The sequence below is a fragment of the Plectropomus leopardus genome, chromosome 15 (genome assembly GCF_008729295.1).
Source record: "Plectropomus leopardus isolate mb chromosome 15, YSFRI_Pleo_2.0, whole genome shotgun sequence".
Classification (NCBI taxonomy): domain Eukaryota; kingdom Metazoa; phylum Chordata; class Actinopteri; order Perciformes; family Serranidae; genus Plectropomus; species Plectropomus leopardus.
The window spans coordinates 11,888,544-11,905,203 of record NC_056477.1 but is presented as its reverse complement, the minus strand read 5'-3'; the positions used below and the strand labels follow the sequence as shown (position 1 = coordinate 11,905,203).

The following is a 16,660-nucleotide window of genomic DNA, read 5'->3' as shown; positions in this document are numbered from 1 at the left end:
CATAATGGCTTTCCCCCAACACACCTGTTCCCCACTTGCCTGATGTGTGTTTTGATTATGTTTTGTCTCGTTCATGTGAAGGCACGCTCAGTGTTTTGACTTTCCGCACAGACATACTCCATGCCCTGCAAAATGTGTTTGCTAGCTGAGATCTCATGGCTAAGGACCTGTGAATAGACAGGTGTCCTGATTACCATTCACTCTGACTTTGACTCCCAATTAGAGAGAGGCAGTCAGGGTCATTATTAGAAATTTAATTTTCACATGCCCTCCGCTGTCATTGATTTCCATCCCCAGCTAAGTAATTTTCTCTCTGCTGGTCAGCCTTGATGCATTTTGGTCATCCTTGTTAGACTCCAGCTAAGTTTCAAGAAAATAAAAATCAAATGACGGAGTGTTTGTAGTAAACCTCTCTGCTCTCTTCCATTTTGAATAAACGTTTGCTGTTGTTTTTTTTATTTCATTTATCCACAGATTTAATCTTTTGATATGATATGATGTTGCAGCAGCAATACTTTAGCGGTGACCCAGTTTCACTTTCAACACACTTAATCCACAGACTTGATTGGAATGGCTGCGATGTAAGAATGAAAATGTATGAAAAAAATATATCACAGCATGGTTCAGAAATGGTGATTCAATAAAATGCACCAAATTGCATTTAGCTGAGATGAGATTGACCGTCAAGGCGGAGGCAGACACGAGGAAGATGTCTGGTGAAAATAACTGGACACAGAGAGTGTCTGCGCGGCGCTGTGGTGGCACAGATGACTTTCTTGTGACTTTCATTGCTCGGGGCAGTTGGATTTAACTTGACAAAGAGTAATGAGGTTATCGATTGGGCTACAACGAAATAAGCAGTCTTCAACACCTCCAAAGTCTCTTGGGAGAGGAGGAACAGCCAAGTGCAACATCCTCAAAAATGTGGCTTGGGAAAATGCAGCTCATTGATTTTCGATAGATTATTCCATTAGAGCCCTAATGTAGTGTGTTGGGGGACAAACACCATCCTTCTAGTTGATTAGAAAATAAGCAATCAAGTAGTGTTGCCCTGCCTGTAAGTGGACAGGAAAGTGGTAGTGCATTAAGATCTTCAAGACGCACTGTAGATAAAGCCAAGACGATTTTCAGTGCCTCTTAGCTTCAGACTAATTGAGATAATGATAATAATTTCTGTTGTGCTTGTAATTTCAGTCTGCTTTCGACACTGTTGATAAAAAATGCTTGCAATTTTACTCAAGTCAGTCATGCAATGCAAATTAATACACCTCCTTCAGGAGATGTTTTAACTTCATGTCCTCATTTCACATTAGGGATGTGGCTCTGTCTCGCAAAAAAAAAAACCCAAAAAAACTTGAATTCAATTTTGTTTTTGCATTTTCCGGACAGTCATGGTCCTCTCTGTGTAGGAAAAACTCATGGCATCAATCAAAATGCAAATAAAAGCTGACCTCAAACAGAGAAAAACAAGGTGTTGGGTGAAGCAACACTAAAATATGTATATGTGGTCTATTTATGGAATGACAAAGCTTCTTTGACTTCATTACAAAGGTAACCAAATCAGGACGAGCCAGCTACTTCGTCTCCTACATGAGAGAGTCCTTCAAGAGGATGAAGTTACCTAAATATTGTCTTCCAAAGGTAAGCAACAAAGACACCAAATAACTAAGGCTGTCCTGAATATCAGTTTTTGGACATCAAAGCTGCACTGACAAAAATGATTGCTTTTTTATTTTTTTTTAATATTAGTTTTCAGTTGATTCACCCAAAATAGTGTGACAATTAGCCACTTTGTTGAATGCAGATCACTTAGCTTAAAAAGCAGGGCTGTCATCAACTAAAGAAAACCTTGGTCAACTGAAGTTCTACTTACTTTTCAGCTAACTGATCTGTCAGTGGGTGAAAAAATCTGCATGTTATCTCTATAATACTAAAATAGCTAAACTAAATCTAATCTAAATCAGCCACAGTGCGCTCGGTGCACTCTACCTGTTAGAGGTTTCCACCAAAGTGTATCTTTTTCCTGATGTAGGACATTAACACTTGCCTTTAAGAGGGGGCGCAACAAATACCACAAAGACCAACCATCACAGAGGACAAATCGAACTGAACAACAACGGCAGCTATCATTTTTAAATGGGGGAAAAAAAATGGTGTTGTGGACACACAGCCTCATCATAGTAACACCAACAGTTTCCCCACCAATTAGAATTTGGTTGGACAAGGTCAAGGTCAGATTTATTTATATAGTACATTTAAAAAAAAGGTTGACCAAAGACAAAAGCATAATGACCAACCAGCTTACCAGAACATTACCCCTTAAAAAAAGAATACTTTACAAGACAGCTAAGCTGTTACTTACAGTTTTCAGGTAATTTGCAAGCTCGCTGTAGACTTGTGATATGCCAGTTTCTTTGGGCACATCTGGAACTCAACTTTTTTGGGGATTGCCTTCACAAATTTTGAAACTATTGCAAATCTGTGAAATGTATGCATATTAAAATGAACAAAAAACCCCCCCAAAAAACGGAGCATTACAATTACCATGATCAGAGCATTTGGGTCAGCCCAAAAAATTACTGTCAAATAGTAAGTGATTTATTATCATAAAAGTCAGAATGATTGTTTTCTGATTCGTAGAGATTGAATTGAATTGAAAATTGAAGAAATTTCTTTTTTGTTTGCTGGCTGTCATTGTCTCTTTCCATCTGTCTGTCTTGCTCTCTCCGTTACCTCCCTGCAGGATATGCATATCATCAGCACAGATGAGAAACAGGTATTTGCTGCAGTCCAGGAGTGGAATCAGAACAACACTTACAGTCTGTACATCTCAGATTCCCCGGGGGTCTACTTTACCCTTTCATTAGAGAACCTGAGAACCAGCAGAGGACCTGCCGGTAACCTTCTGGTTGACTTTTATAAGGTACGTAGTTAGTCTTGTTCAAGGGCTGCGGCTGTCACTGCAACACTAATGCGCCTTTCAGTTATTTCACATAGCACTGGAAAACATTTGTCTGTGTACTAACCTTAGACTGTAGGGCAGCAACTACCAGTTATTTTCATTATCAGTTGATCTGGCTATTAGTTTCTTCATTAATTGATTAGTCATTTTGTCCTTTAAATGCTGAATCACACTTTCCAGGGCCCGAGGAGAAATATTCAAATTACTAATTTGTGTCTGATAAACAGTTTAAACAAAAATATAATTATTTTAAAGTGATGAAATAGCAGCAAATCCTCCTCATTTAAGAAGCTCAAACGCTCAAACTAAGTAAATATACTCATAGTTTACCTAAGTACAATTTTGAGGTACCTTACTTGAGCCTTTCCATTTTATGCAACTATAATTTGACAAAATACAAGGTAAGTATTCTATTTTTTTACTCCACTGCATTTATTTCACAGTTGTAGTTCTTTTACTGACAGTACATGTTTCTAAAACATAGTGTATAATTACAGATTAAACTACACTGCAATATATAAAACAGTGAAAATGGTCTCCAACACAACCAGCTCCTATAGCAACTCATATACCTGACTTTTCTGAGTTGTTGACCCAACTTGACAGGCGCTCATGTGAATTTTCTCAGTTTGGAGCTTATTTTTTCAATTTTTCTGACACCACATCAACAAAACAATGACACTGACAGACATATTTTTACTCTTAATACTTTCAGTACATTTTGCTGATAATACTCATAGTTTCACTTAATGAACATTTTGAAAGCAGGACTTCTATTTGTAACAGGGTATTTTTGCACTGTGGTAGTAGTTATTCTAGTGGCAGTCTCAAAGATTTCAGTCCTGGTTGATTTGGAAGCACCTGTAGTTAATGGTGGTAACAGCATATGCGGTTTAATACTTTAGGTCACAGAGTTCTGAGAGCAGGAAAAAAAAAAACTTTTGTCCTTTTCAACAAGAATTCAAGCAATAATTGGCCTTTTTGTTAGGGAACCTTGATGTGATTTTATGCTGCATGAGTCTGCAGACTGCAGGGCACATTGGAAGTGAAAGTTGGTTACCTGTAAGTCGGAGGTGTGCAGCCTGTCGACTGCTATTCATCTAACAGCTCACTGTGGCTGCTGCTGACTGTTCAATTACTCGCTGCTATATTTCAAACTGATCTGCTGTCAGAAAAGTTCAGAAAATGACCATTGTCTCATTTTATAACCAAATTATTCATGAAAATGTGTGATAATGGGTTAGGTATAACCCGTAAATAATAAGTATAGTAATACGTTTCGGATTTAAATGTACAAGTTGCTTGAAGACATGTTGCAAATATTGCAATACTTAAATCAGTTGGCCAAAGGCTCAATCATCATTGTGTTAACTCATTCAGCAGTAGAAAATGACTAAACAGACTTGTATATGTACAAAAATCCTCAAGATTGTCACTTTAAGTAAAGGGTCTGATGTAGAAAAAACTTGTGCTCTTGTCAATCTTCATTTTGATGACTGATAAAATGAACTCGAGCCACATTTGATCTTACATGAATATATAGGTTTAATAACAACACAAATTGGATCTGAGAAACTCTTGGTACAGCATGTGCATGGACAAAGATATACCAAAAACTTTAAGTAACAGAACAATGATTTACAGTGATAAAGAATAATTTTCACGTCATACAGTCATTTCTAACATTGGAGTCTAAACATCTACAAGGTCTTGATCTTGCAGTATCTTAACCTTCAGACACACCGGACTTTAGGGTCCTCAACAATATCTAAACCAAGAACATGTGTGAATCATACATCTCCAAACGATTATTCATGATTACATTTACAGGCTTTCATATGTAATAATTGTCAACGTCAGTGTCTGAATACTCTCCCACCGCAGCTCAAATGATGAATTGATTAATTTTTCATTTGATCAGCTAATTGAAGTAAACCCTTTGAATATGATTGTTACATCCTGAAAGTATGTCAGATAGTGAGAGCTGTTTCTCTTTGTAGGTCGAGGGGATAAACGGCATGTATCTCGCCAACAAACTGCTGGATGGCCATGTCAAGACTTTCATCACATACAACAAGGGACAAACATGGGCGCTGCTGCCAGCTCCTGCCACTGATGTTGCTGGAAATGACCTTCGCTGCATTCTGGTGAGTTTGAGCCTTTGGGCAGAAGTGAATGAATGCTCTTATTCATGCGAAATGAAGCTTATGACACATATCATTCATCAAATGTTTCACCCTCATCAGCTGTGCTTTGGATGTTCTTTGATTCAGAGGATTGTTTACGTGGGGCGAGGCGCCAGTGTCGGCATCAGCCTCCTAAATGGCTGAGGAGATGCTCGGCTGGAATATTCTTATTATCAGTGTAAAGCACAGAGTGTCATCGCGTTTAGTTTCAGGGGTCCAGACTTTCCATTAACCTCTGTGATTTCAATTTACTACCTGTAGTCACACCAGACTAATGAATGTTAGATTACACTGAATTACATTATTCGGCCGTGTTGTTATTCAGCATGTGCAATAGTCCTCTAATCTAGTCAGTATGTGTTTTAGAGTCTGTTTGAAGAAATGTTCATTGTTAAGTTAATAGCAGGTTACTGTATTTCTTTGTCATACAGATGACCATTATGCTCTTCTCTGTTTCCTGACCCCCCTCCAACCTCTGCTGTTTGAAAAGCTGTATTGATGTTTTTCAGCACGCTTTAGTCTGAGAGATGAGTGAAGATGATTTGAATCAATTTTGCCAGTTTTATCAGTGCATCTTGGGGAATTTTAATTACATGCCTTGTTTGCTTTAGAGTGAAACAATTCAAATGCCCTCCGTGTCCTCTCAGCCATTTTCTGTCTTTTATTTTCCAGGCAGAGGAGATGAGAGGAATCTTTGTTTTATAAATGGTATCTGAGAATGTTAGCACTTTCCTCTCAACAGGAAGCATGGTTTGAAGGCAAAGCTAATTATAATTGCTTCCGCCAAAGATCTGTCTGATACATATTGTCTCAACCTGTGCTCCATTAGAATCCGTTTTATTGTTGACAGCCATTTTGTTCGCTGCATCTTCATCTGGAGATGTCGGAGAATCCCTACACGTCCGGGCCCATCACCAGCAAGAAGTCGGTGCCAGGAATCATTGTGGCTACAGGTAGAGTTACCTAAAGGGAGTGCATTTGATTTATAGATTAAACTGATCAGATTAGACCAGAAAGATCCCCACTTTCTCAGATAAATGCATTTGAGCAGCAACAAAAACACACAAAACGAATCACACGATGCCCTCTTTCTGTCATTGAAATCAGATAGTGGAACTTCAACTCCTAAATCTCATATTTTTGGAGATGATTAGGTTGCAGTAAGTCATAAATGTGTCCTCCAATAGAAAATGAGGACATGCACAGATTCACAAACTTAACGATTATATCAGGTGATTGTGCATATAGGAGTGCTGTGCGAGTCTTTGCTATGTAAATAGACACTGAGGGAAATTATTCATGTTTTTGTACTCAGGGAATATCGGAACAGAGTTGTCCTCCACCAACCTTGGGATGTTTATAACATCTGATGCAGGAAATAGCTGGAGACAGGTGGGTCCACGCTGCATGCGTTCACCTTAAACAGATTATGTGTTCATATTGAAAGAGTGCTGTCATCATGAGTTGAGCAAATGTTTTTCAATGTGCACCGCTACAGATTTTTGATGAAGAGCACAACGTTTGGTTTCTTGACAATGGAGGGGCTTTGCTGGCAGTGTTGCACGCAGCTACGCCTATTCGCCACTTATGGTAGGTGTAGCTTCTGTTCAACAAAGCCTGACATCATAATTAGTGTAGGTAGAAACTGTAGGTGTTGCATTCATGGTGGGAAATTACCCAGACATAATTTCGGGGGGTTTTTTTCCGAAGTTTGATGCAGTGTATGATTACATTTAATGTTTTGAAATGCTGATGGGGACATGATTATTGTATCGGCACTGCGGCTTCAGAACTGTCAGAATCATTTCCAACAGCAGAGAGTCGGTTGCAGCTTTGTACTCTTGGTTGGATCTGATGGTTTGAGTGCTTTTATGTAAATGAAAAGTGGAGCAGGGTGGAAATATGAGACTGAGAATGCCCTCATAAGTCCCTCGTATTGTGGGCGCTTTGTAACACTATCTACTTTGATGTCCCTGCACATTACAGCCCTGTCAAGAGTGATTAAGCTCTAGGAAAGGTGATTTGAAACCCCCCAAATCTATTTCTAATGTTACAACCAGAGTCATATCTCTCTTCTCTGTTGTTTTGTCACCTTCAAAAAATTTCCCTGGGCCGAGGAACATTTGTTCTTTTGCTCAGCGCGGTGTCGAGATAGTTTTTCACGTTGAGGAGAATCTGAGGGGCCTCATTTTTCAACTGTGGCAAAAGCTAAATCACCTGAAATCTTTTGTCATATTTCTTTGTGCCTTGTTTTTCGCTTTTTGCTAACCTCTGTGCTTGTGATGTTTTATGTTATATGCATAGAGAAAGTAATATATTTTGCAGCTGCAGAGAGATTAACATGGATGGATGGACAGAGAGACAGATGTTCATGCGTTGACAGCTGTTTGTTTGTTTTTTTTTTCCTGAAGGATCAGTCTAGACGAAGGAAAAAAATGGGACCGTCACAGTTTCTCCTTGGCACCGCTGTATGTGGATGGAGTTTTAATGGAGCCCGAATCTGACAATCACATTATCACGTAAGCAGAGACACACAGAAGCATTGCAGCAGGGAAAAAATATTATCAGACTTGAAAATATTGGCGCCCTTTGAAATTTTTCATAGGGGTGGCCAGATGAGGCTACTGAAAATCATGAACTGAAACTCATCTCAACTTTAGAAGAGACTTGCGGGTACATAGAACCCCTTTTCATATACATATCTCAAGATGAGAGGTCAAGGGACTCCTTTGAAAACAGTCATGCCAGTTGTCCTCTCACTCAAAATTTGGACTGTATTTAGCCCTCTTTCCAGCAAGCTTTGCTGACATGGTTGTTACCTTTGGATACCATAGCTTATCTTATTTCATAAGATGGTACTACCTATATATCTTCACACTAGCGTGTGGTGCACCATTGCCTCTTAGGGCCCTGACACACCAAGCAGATGGTCAGCCCGTTGGTCAAGGTCAAGCCATCGGTGAGCATCTGGCACCCTAGTTTTTGCAGTGTATCCAACGCCATTGGCATTAGTCAGTGAGTTGACCTTTTTTCGGCCAATTTAGCATTGTTGAATCGGCATCAGAGATGACGAAGCCCATCGGGGAATGAAATCACTCTGAAGTGAGGAAAGCAAACAAATGGTTTAAGTCAGGAAGGTGTGAGATCGAAAAACAAGCTTGTTATATTAAACTTTTTTTTAGCCATTGAGCTCTTTCGCAGCAACTGTTTGTAATTGTTTGTGTTTTTGTTCACTAATGCATGGTATCAATTGTTCTTTCAACATCAGGTTGTGTTCCTAATGTGCTAACCGGTCTAAGTAGCGCATTGCATAAATTGTCCTGTTGACCCTTGATTTCTCTTTTATTCAAAGAGGAATACAGACTATCACTGCCTGCTGGCATGGAGAGTTTTTTTCCCTTCCCACAGACGCACGACGTACATACTAGTTGGCCCTTGGTTGCAGTCTTTGCGGTGTGTTCAAGTGCAACTTTTGGCTGAGACCAAGGCAATGCAACAGTTGGCCTTCACTAGTTCTTTGATGCTGGTTTAGTGTGTCTGGGCCTTTAAAGGCAGTAATGTTGCCCTCCAATTATTTTTACCAGTGGGAGGCCAGCAATTGCATCAGGGTAGACATGCCCCTTTCCTGGCCGCGCCATTATGGAAGAATTAGTTCATATGTGGATGTAAACAAAAGAATGTCCACCTGATGTTTGTCGTTTCAGTATAAATGTCTGACTTCAGATTTTGAGGTGCTGTTGTTGTACCACCACAACTGAAGCTTATATATTTGTATCTCATCTGAAATATGCATTTTGTTTAATCATTCTACAGTTTCTTTGGACACTTTAGTCATCGGTCAGAGTGGCAGCTGATCAAGATCGACTACAAGGGCCTCTTTAGCAGGAGATGCATGGATGGAGATTACCAGACGTGGCACCTGCACAACAAGGTAACAGGAATAAACTTTATTGACTTATTGTCAGCTTTAAAAGATGCATGTTTGTCCATCGTCTGTAAACACAGAACACTCGCTTAGCACAAGCAAAAATCTTTACTTTTCTCTCTCATTTCTTACCAGTTTCTTTCAGTCTTGCAAAAACCTAGATAATCTCTTTCTGTGTTTGATAGGGAGAGCTGTGTGTGATGGGTGAGAAGCAGATCTATATGAAGCGCAGGCCAGGCAACCGTTGCATGCTGGCCCAGGACTATTCGAGGATCTATTCCTCAGAGCCATGCCTCTGCACAGCCTATGATTTTGAATGGTAATGACTTCTTCTCTCAGCTCTCCCAACTGGGACCATACAGTAACTGAGACTTTTATCCTCAGTGATCCTTAATTTCTCTCATTACATGTTTACCAAACAGCCCCTCTCCTTTGAGCATCTAATTCACTTGTACTTAATTATGGCTGCTTGTAGACACTTGTAATCAAAAACAGAAGTATCAGTTTGCAGAACTTCATATGCCTTAATATCCATCTTATATTGCACATTTACTGGTGAACCAATATGACTGCATTCATCGAATCTAATTATAGTTTTGAAATTGTAGATGGGAGTTAGGAACTTTTCATCGTGCTACTGCAATTTGCATAATGTCAAGTGACTTATTAGAATTCAATTAATAATGAATCACTAAATTAATTTTAAATATCTTTTATCCATCTGTCTAAAATTCTGTTTGATCCTGCTTGTCTGACAATCATGTCTCTAGTTATGGTCTTAAAATATGCCACGAAGCGCCAACTGCAAAGCATTTGGCCCGCTAAAAAAGCTTGTAGATTATTTGAGTAGCACTGTTTATCATTTCATGAAATGTTGTGCTTTTTTGGCAGTGATTATGGGTGGGAACGCCAGACGGACGGGAAGTGCTCCCCTGCTTTTTGGTTTAATCCAAACGGTGCGGCTAAAAGCTGCAGCACCAGCCAAAGCTTTCTTAACAGCACAGGGTAAGTGGCTCCCAATGTTCAGTCCATCACAAAACAATATTATTTCATTCCAGCTTGTTTTTCATGTCATCTTGAAAACAAAACAGGAAATAATGGCTCACTTCCTCAATGGTTCAGGAAAAAAATGCCTCTGAGTAGACCCAAAAAAAGAAACCTGACTCTGTCCCAATTCCATAATACATAATGATGCTAAGCTGTTTTTGAGTGTGACGCGTGTTCACACTCAAAAGTGACAAAATTAAGAGTACTCAAAGAGGCCAGTATGCACGCAACTGTGAATCTGTGTGCTGCTGATGGACACTTTTGTCCGATATGAAATGCAGAATTGAAAATGAGGAGTTGCTCATAGTAGGCATTAAAATAAATTTATTAATGCGAATTGTGGGATGGGGATGTGTGGACAGTTAAATCATTCCACAACCAGAAACCATGGATTACCAGAACTATCTGGAAACATTGACTATTATAAAGCAAGCAGCAGCAAACAATGTAAAAAGACACAAAAAAGGACTGAAATACAGTGCACAAATTAGAGGAGCTGATGAGAAGACATTTTACTAGAGTTGTATAATTTCCTGTGACCAATAAATGATTGATTGACTGACTGAAATGCTGGGTGGTGGTGAAACAGCTCCAGAAACATGCAAAAAGGGGGGAAAAGTTACATTTTTGGAAAAACATCTTGTTTCCCTATGTGAAGTTTAATCCATAGTAGTATATCAACATTGCAGTATGAGATCTTCATTTTTTGTTAATGCAAAGCACTGGAATACATGTATGTATGTATGTATGTATGTATGTATGTATGAAGTTTTTATGACAAAACTTTTTTTTTTTTTTTTTTTTTTACTTTGTGCTTCAAAGGTATCGTAAAGTTTTGTCCAATAACTGTAAGGAGGGAGGGAGGAACGTGTACTCGCCTAGGAGACAGGCTTGTCGTCCTAGACCACCACGAGGGCTCCGGCTGTCCACCAGTCAAGGAGAGCTCAGTGCCGCTGTCGGAAGCAACGTCACTTTCATGATCTACCTTGATGATGTGAGTTGTATTGCCTCAAAGTCACTGCAGGGTTAGTAGTAGCTGTAGTTTTAGTATCTTTTTAGAAGGGTAAATAAAAAAAGTATGAGCAAGACTAGTTTGGGTGTGAGCTAATGGCTCACCAAAGCCATACCATAGAAAAATATTTTTATGACAGTTTTTAATGGCATACTACATAGGGCTGGGTAAAAAAATCGTTTCATCAATGCATTGCAGTATTTTTTCTCCCAATTCAATATTGATTCAAAAAATCCTGAAATCATTTATTTCCGTTGTAATGACGCCCTGCTCCTGTGGGGGCAGTGTGAACACTGCAGTAGTGTGATTAACATTGTATTATTCTAGTGCACTAGTACAGAGGCCCCGATTGACCTGACCCCTAAACAGCATCTGCTGTTTATTTATCAAAATTGCGACCGTGGCGGGTAGCAGCGGTATGTTAAAGTCAGCGCCAACAACATTAAAAGCCGACATCAGAATACATTTTGGATTCAGGTGTAAAACTGGAACAAAGGAAGTCAACAGAAGTCATGTCATATGCAAGCTGTTTGAGTCAGTGTTGAAATACTGCAACAATACGATGAATCTATGCAACCATTTGAGCCGACATCATGCAGATGTTTTGCTACCCGTTACAAACACTAAAGCCATGGATAACAAACAAATGCAAGAAGACAAATCCTTGCAAACTGCGGTCAAGCTCTGCATGCACAAAAAATAACTGAGTCTGTGGCGATCTTCATCTGTAAGGACCTGCGCCCCTACAGTGTCTTGGAAAACGTGGGTTTTAAGAAGTTGGTACACACACTGGAACCACGATACGCCATACCAACAAGAAAACACTTAACAAAAGTTGCCACTCAGAAGCTGTACACGGAGGTGAGAGAAGCTGTCGTCAAGTCAATGAAATCAGCAGAGAATGTGGCACTGACCTGCAATGGTTGGACCTCCAGAGCGACGGACCCCTATGTAACCATCACTTGCCATTTAATTTCTAAAAAGTGGGAATTAGTGTCAGATGTTCTGCAGACTCGAGTAATGCATGCAAGTCACACAGGAAACAATATAGGGGACTTGTTGTCATTTATTGTTGAAGCAATAAATGAATGGGAGTTCAAGGAGAAAGAACCGGCCATCGTCACTGACAATGCTGCCAACATGCTTCGTGCTGTAAGTCTGTTGGATTTTTTGCATGTTGGCTGCTTTGCACATACTCTCAATTTGGCCACGCCAGCTGCACTTAAAATTCCCGCCATCGCAAGCCTTCTAGGCAGAGTTAGGCGCATCTCCGGTTTCTTTCACCAAAGCACGTCCGCCAGTCATGTGCTGAAGAAGAAACAAAAGCTGCTGGACCTCCCACAGCACAAATTATTGACTGATGTAGTGACGCATTGGATCAGCCTACAGGAAATGGAGGGACGATTCCTGGAGCAGCAGCCAGCTGTTGCAGCTGCACTACTTACCCTCGAAGTACAAAAAACTGAGAAAGAACTGTGCACTCTGACAGAGGCAGAGATCACAGCAGCAGAGGATATTGTGTAGGCTCTGAGGCCAGTGAAGACAGCCATTCTAGGGATGTCTCAGGAAGGCACGCCAACTCTGTCGGTCATAGCGCTCCTCCAAGCAAGACTCATGCAGGAGATGCTGCCTGCCCTCAATGACTATGATGGTGAGGGAGGTGATGTCTGCTGTGTGCAATGACCTCCAGTCAAGGTATGTACACACATTGTTCTACATCAAATAGTAATGTTAAAGGCATGTTTTCTCATGTATTTTTTAAAAACATTTTTTACTGTATACTATTAAGTCAGCTATATGTAGTAAAATAAATTTACAAATAATGTATGTAATTTTATATAAGAATTTCATGATCTGGAAAAAAATGTTATTTTGATGTAAATGAATTCATTTTTAAATATGTGGACCTGAAGGGCAAACTCTATGTAGCCTCAGCTGATGAAGCCCAGAACTGATGAAAATTATTTAAGTCCAATTACATAGAGAATAAAGTTATTGACTGTGTGCACACACATAGAATATTTTGTTGTGTTGTCTTAGTGAATATTACTTTTATATTATAAAACTATGTTTTAGTAATGTGATGCATTTACTTTTTTTCAGCAGAGTGGACAATTAAATGCAGCAGACCATGAGGCTGCTGAAGAACTGGAGCAGCAGGAAGAACAAGAAGATTATCCTGTCCCTCCATCAAAGAAACCAAGAGACTCTTGTGCTCTAGCTGATCTTCTTGGCAAAACATATACTCAACACAAATGACAAGGCATTAATCGAGGTGACAAGGTACGAAGAGGTAAAACCAGTGCCACTCTCCATCAATCCACTCAGCTGGTGGAAAGAGCATGAGGGGGAATACACCCTTTTGTCTCACCAAGCTAAACAGTACCTCTGTATCTCCTCAACAGCTGGTGATATTGTCACTGCTCAGAGAATTGCACTAAAGCCACGTAGACTAGCTGTTTTTCATACACAAAAATCTACATGTGCATGTCTTGTATCCAACTATAAATGGAGGGCTTGGTTCAGATATTCATTCAATGTTCAATGAGTGATATAAAGACAAGGTTTGTATTTGTGTTCATGATACGTTAAAGGTCTCACTGATCTGTTATTATGTCCAGCAGTCCTATTTGAGTTACTGTGTTGACCAAAACTAAGGTACTCTCTATGCCTAACTATAGTTGCACTTTTTTCAAAAATAAGCACAGTGTGTGCTTCTGTTTACATTTTGACTCAAAGAAAAGATTTGTATTTAAGTGCTCATGCACTTAATTTTTTTTCCATTAAATTACAGCACCTTTATGTTTGTTACTTTTATTGCTGCAGGTTCAGCCCCAGCAAAAATGTGCACTTGCTACTTTAAATGTTATTCTTTGTTAAATAAAGAATAATGTAATAGAAAATATGTGTTGGTGTCAGTTTGTTCTAAACCAATACAAATAATACACACCTTATTTAACAAATAACAAAAGGTTTTTTAATAAATTATCTGGGTATTTCTGATATCTACGCACATTATTGAATCGATATTGAAGAAATGGGATCAATATAGAATCAAACTGAATAGAATCAAATCTTGATCCAAAGAATCAAAATTGAATTGAATTATGAGGTTCTTGACAATACCCAGCACTAATATCATATTTTGACTTTTTTTGTAGTATTGTTATGGCTTTTTATTTTTGATGACATTTGATACAATGACCTCCGCATGGCATTTTTAATAACATACGATACTGTTTAAATGAAAAATTTTTATGACATTTTTTCAACATTTTGTACCTTTACTTCTTTGTGATATTGTTGATGACATTCTGTACTATGACCTTTGTATGCTATTTTTGACAACATACTATGCTATGACTTTTATGCACAATTTTGTGTGACATACTGTATTATGTTGTGACTTTTTAATGCTACTTTGGTCCACAAACTATACTTATGTCTTTTTGCAGTATTTTAGATAGCATATGATACTATGACTTTCGTATGCCTTTTCTGTTGAAATTCTATCCTATGACTTTTTATACTATTTTGGCAGACATACTGTAGTCGAACTTTTTTTTTACACTTTTTTTGCACAACATACTCTCAGTTTATTATGCTGTTTACATTTTTATGCCATTTGGGACGATGAACTATACTAAGACCTTTTCTGCTGTTTTGGTCGACATTCCATTTTATGATATTTTTTTTGCCATTTTAGACAAACTATTGATAACTTGTTCATGCTTTTTTGGTTGAAATCCTGTACTATGACTTTTTTAAGCTTCTTTAGTGCTTATACTGTACAATGACTTTTTCTGCTATTTAATTCGATATTATGACCTTTTTTCTGCTATTTGGGACAATGTACTGTAATATGAGATTTTATGCTATTTGGGCTACAATTATTTTCTATGACTTTTATGCCATTTTGGACAACATACGTACTGACTTTTTTTATGATATTTTGGATGACATACTATTCTATGACAATTTTATGCAATTTTGGATGAATTGCAGTATGATCACTTTTTAATGCTATTTTTTACTACATTTTTTACTGTGACTTTTTTGGACGACATACTGTAATATGACTTTTTTTATGTGATTTTGAACGACATACTACACTGTGACATTTTTTTGCCATTTTGGGCAACATGTTATACTATGACTTTTCTAAGCCATTTTGGACGACATACTATGGTGTGACGATTTTATGTGATTTTGAACGGCATGCCATATTCCGTCAACATACCAAAGAATTACTTTTTGGTGATATTTTGCACAACATACTATAGTATGACTTTGTGATGATATTTTGCACAATACACTTTAGTATTATAACCTATGTAGAAAGTCTAGGAACCAAGGGAAGCAACACAGCATCATAGTGGTAAAATGGGCAGGAAAGCAGATATTTATTGTTTAATTGATGAAGTGGCAACAGGCAGCACAGTGTAACGGCAACAAAAGGAGAGGGTGGCAGGTGCCGGCAAATCATAGAAACATTTAAAACAGAAATGTATGCCTACTCGTCCCCTACCCACAGCTTGCTATGCCTTAACATTGGCAAAAAGTAAGAAAAGGGAATGAAAGCAACCGCCCATATGGCTGAGGCTGATGTTTTAAACAGTCACTATGGAGTGGTGTGAGTTAAAATGAAATAAACAGCAAGCAAAGTCACACAGGTGGCAAATGACAGAGCACATAAGCGGACTGTTCGTGTCAAATCACAGCCATGCTCTGGCCAAATCACAGAACACTTTTATTATGTCCTGAAACATCACGATTGGAAAGGGTGGTGAATGAGAGAGAAGGAGAGCCAGTTGGTGGCACCTGATTGGCCACTGGTCATTTTTCCACATGCCAAATGATGTTATTTTCTAGCTTTTTTGCAACTTTGGGATGTCTTGGCAGGGTATATTATGTGGTTTGATGCGGTTTTCTGCTGTTTTTGGGGCATGTCATATTTTGACCTTTTTGCCCTACTATAGCTTTGCACTTTCAGTCATTTTTTTCGACATACCAAATTATGTTATTTATTTTTTATTTTTGCAACCTGTTTTTGGGATGTCATATTTGACATTTTTGCCATACTATAGCCTTACCTTTTCTGTCATTTTTTTCACATGCCAAATTATGTTATTTTTTGCCTTTTTTTGCAACTTTCTTTGCTATGGCGTGTCTCTACAGGCTATTTTATGTGGTTTGATGTGGTTTTCAGCAGTTTTTGGGACATGTCCTATTTTGACATTTTTGCCATACTATAGCCTTGCCTTTTTGGTCATTTTTTTCACATGCCAAATTATCTTATTTTTTGGATTTTTTTTGCATCTTTCTTTGCTATGGCATGTCTCTACAGGTTATTTGGTGTGGTTTAATGTGGTTTTCAACAGTTTTTGGGACAAGTCTTAATTTTACAATTTTGCCATACTATAGCCTTGCCTTTCTGGTCATTTTTTTCACATGCTAAATTATGTTATTTTTTGACTTTTTTGCAGTTTTCTTTGCTATGGTGTGTCTCTACAGGCCATCTGGTGTGG

At 38.6% G+C, this 16,660-nt stretch overlaps 1 protein-coding gene across 1 annotated transcript in view; it reads left to right on the top strand.

Moving 5' to 3' along the window:
* sorcs3b (sortilin related VPS10 domain containing receptor 3b) overlaps nucleotides 1-16,660 on the top strand; it is a 67,111-nt gene that overhangs the window by 24,979 nt on the left and 25,472 nt on the right. The window contains exons 8-18 of the mRNA XM_042501844.1: nucleotides 1,552-1,641; nucleotides 2,744-2,923; nucleotides 4,963-5,109; nucleotides 5,999-6,101; nucleotides 6,464-6,540; nucleotides 6,647-6,738; nucleotides 7,560-7,667; nucleotides 8,962-9,079; nucleotides 9,259-9,392; nucleotides 9,965-10,078; nucleotides 10,943-11,114. Coding sequence (XP_042357778.1) covers nucleotides 1,552-1,641; nucleotides 2,744-2,923; nucleotides 4,963-5,109; nucleotides 5,999-6,101; nucleotides 6,464-6,540; nucleotides 6,647-6,738; nucleotides 7,560-7,667; nucleotides 8,962-9,079; nucleotides 9,259-9,392; nucleotides 9,965-10,078; nucleotides 10,943-11,114 — 1,335 coding nt within the window. The remainder of the gene's footprint in view (nucleotides 1-1,551; nucleotides 1,642-2,743; nucleotides 2,924-4,962; nucleotides 5,110-5,998; nucleotides 6,102-6,463; nucleotides 6,541-6,646; nucleotides 6,739-7,559; nucleotides 7,668-8,961; nucleotides 9,080-9,258; nucleotides 9,393-9,964; nucleotides 10,079-10,942; nucleotides 11,115-16,660) is intronic.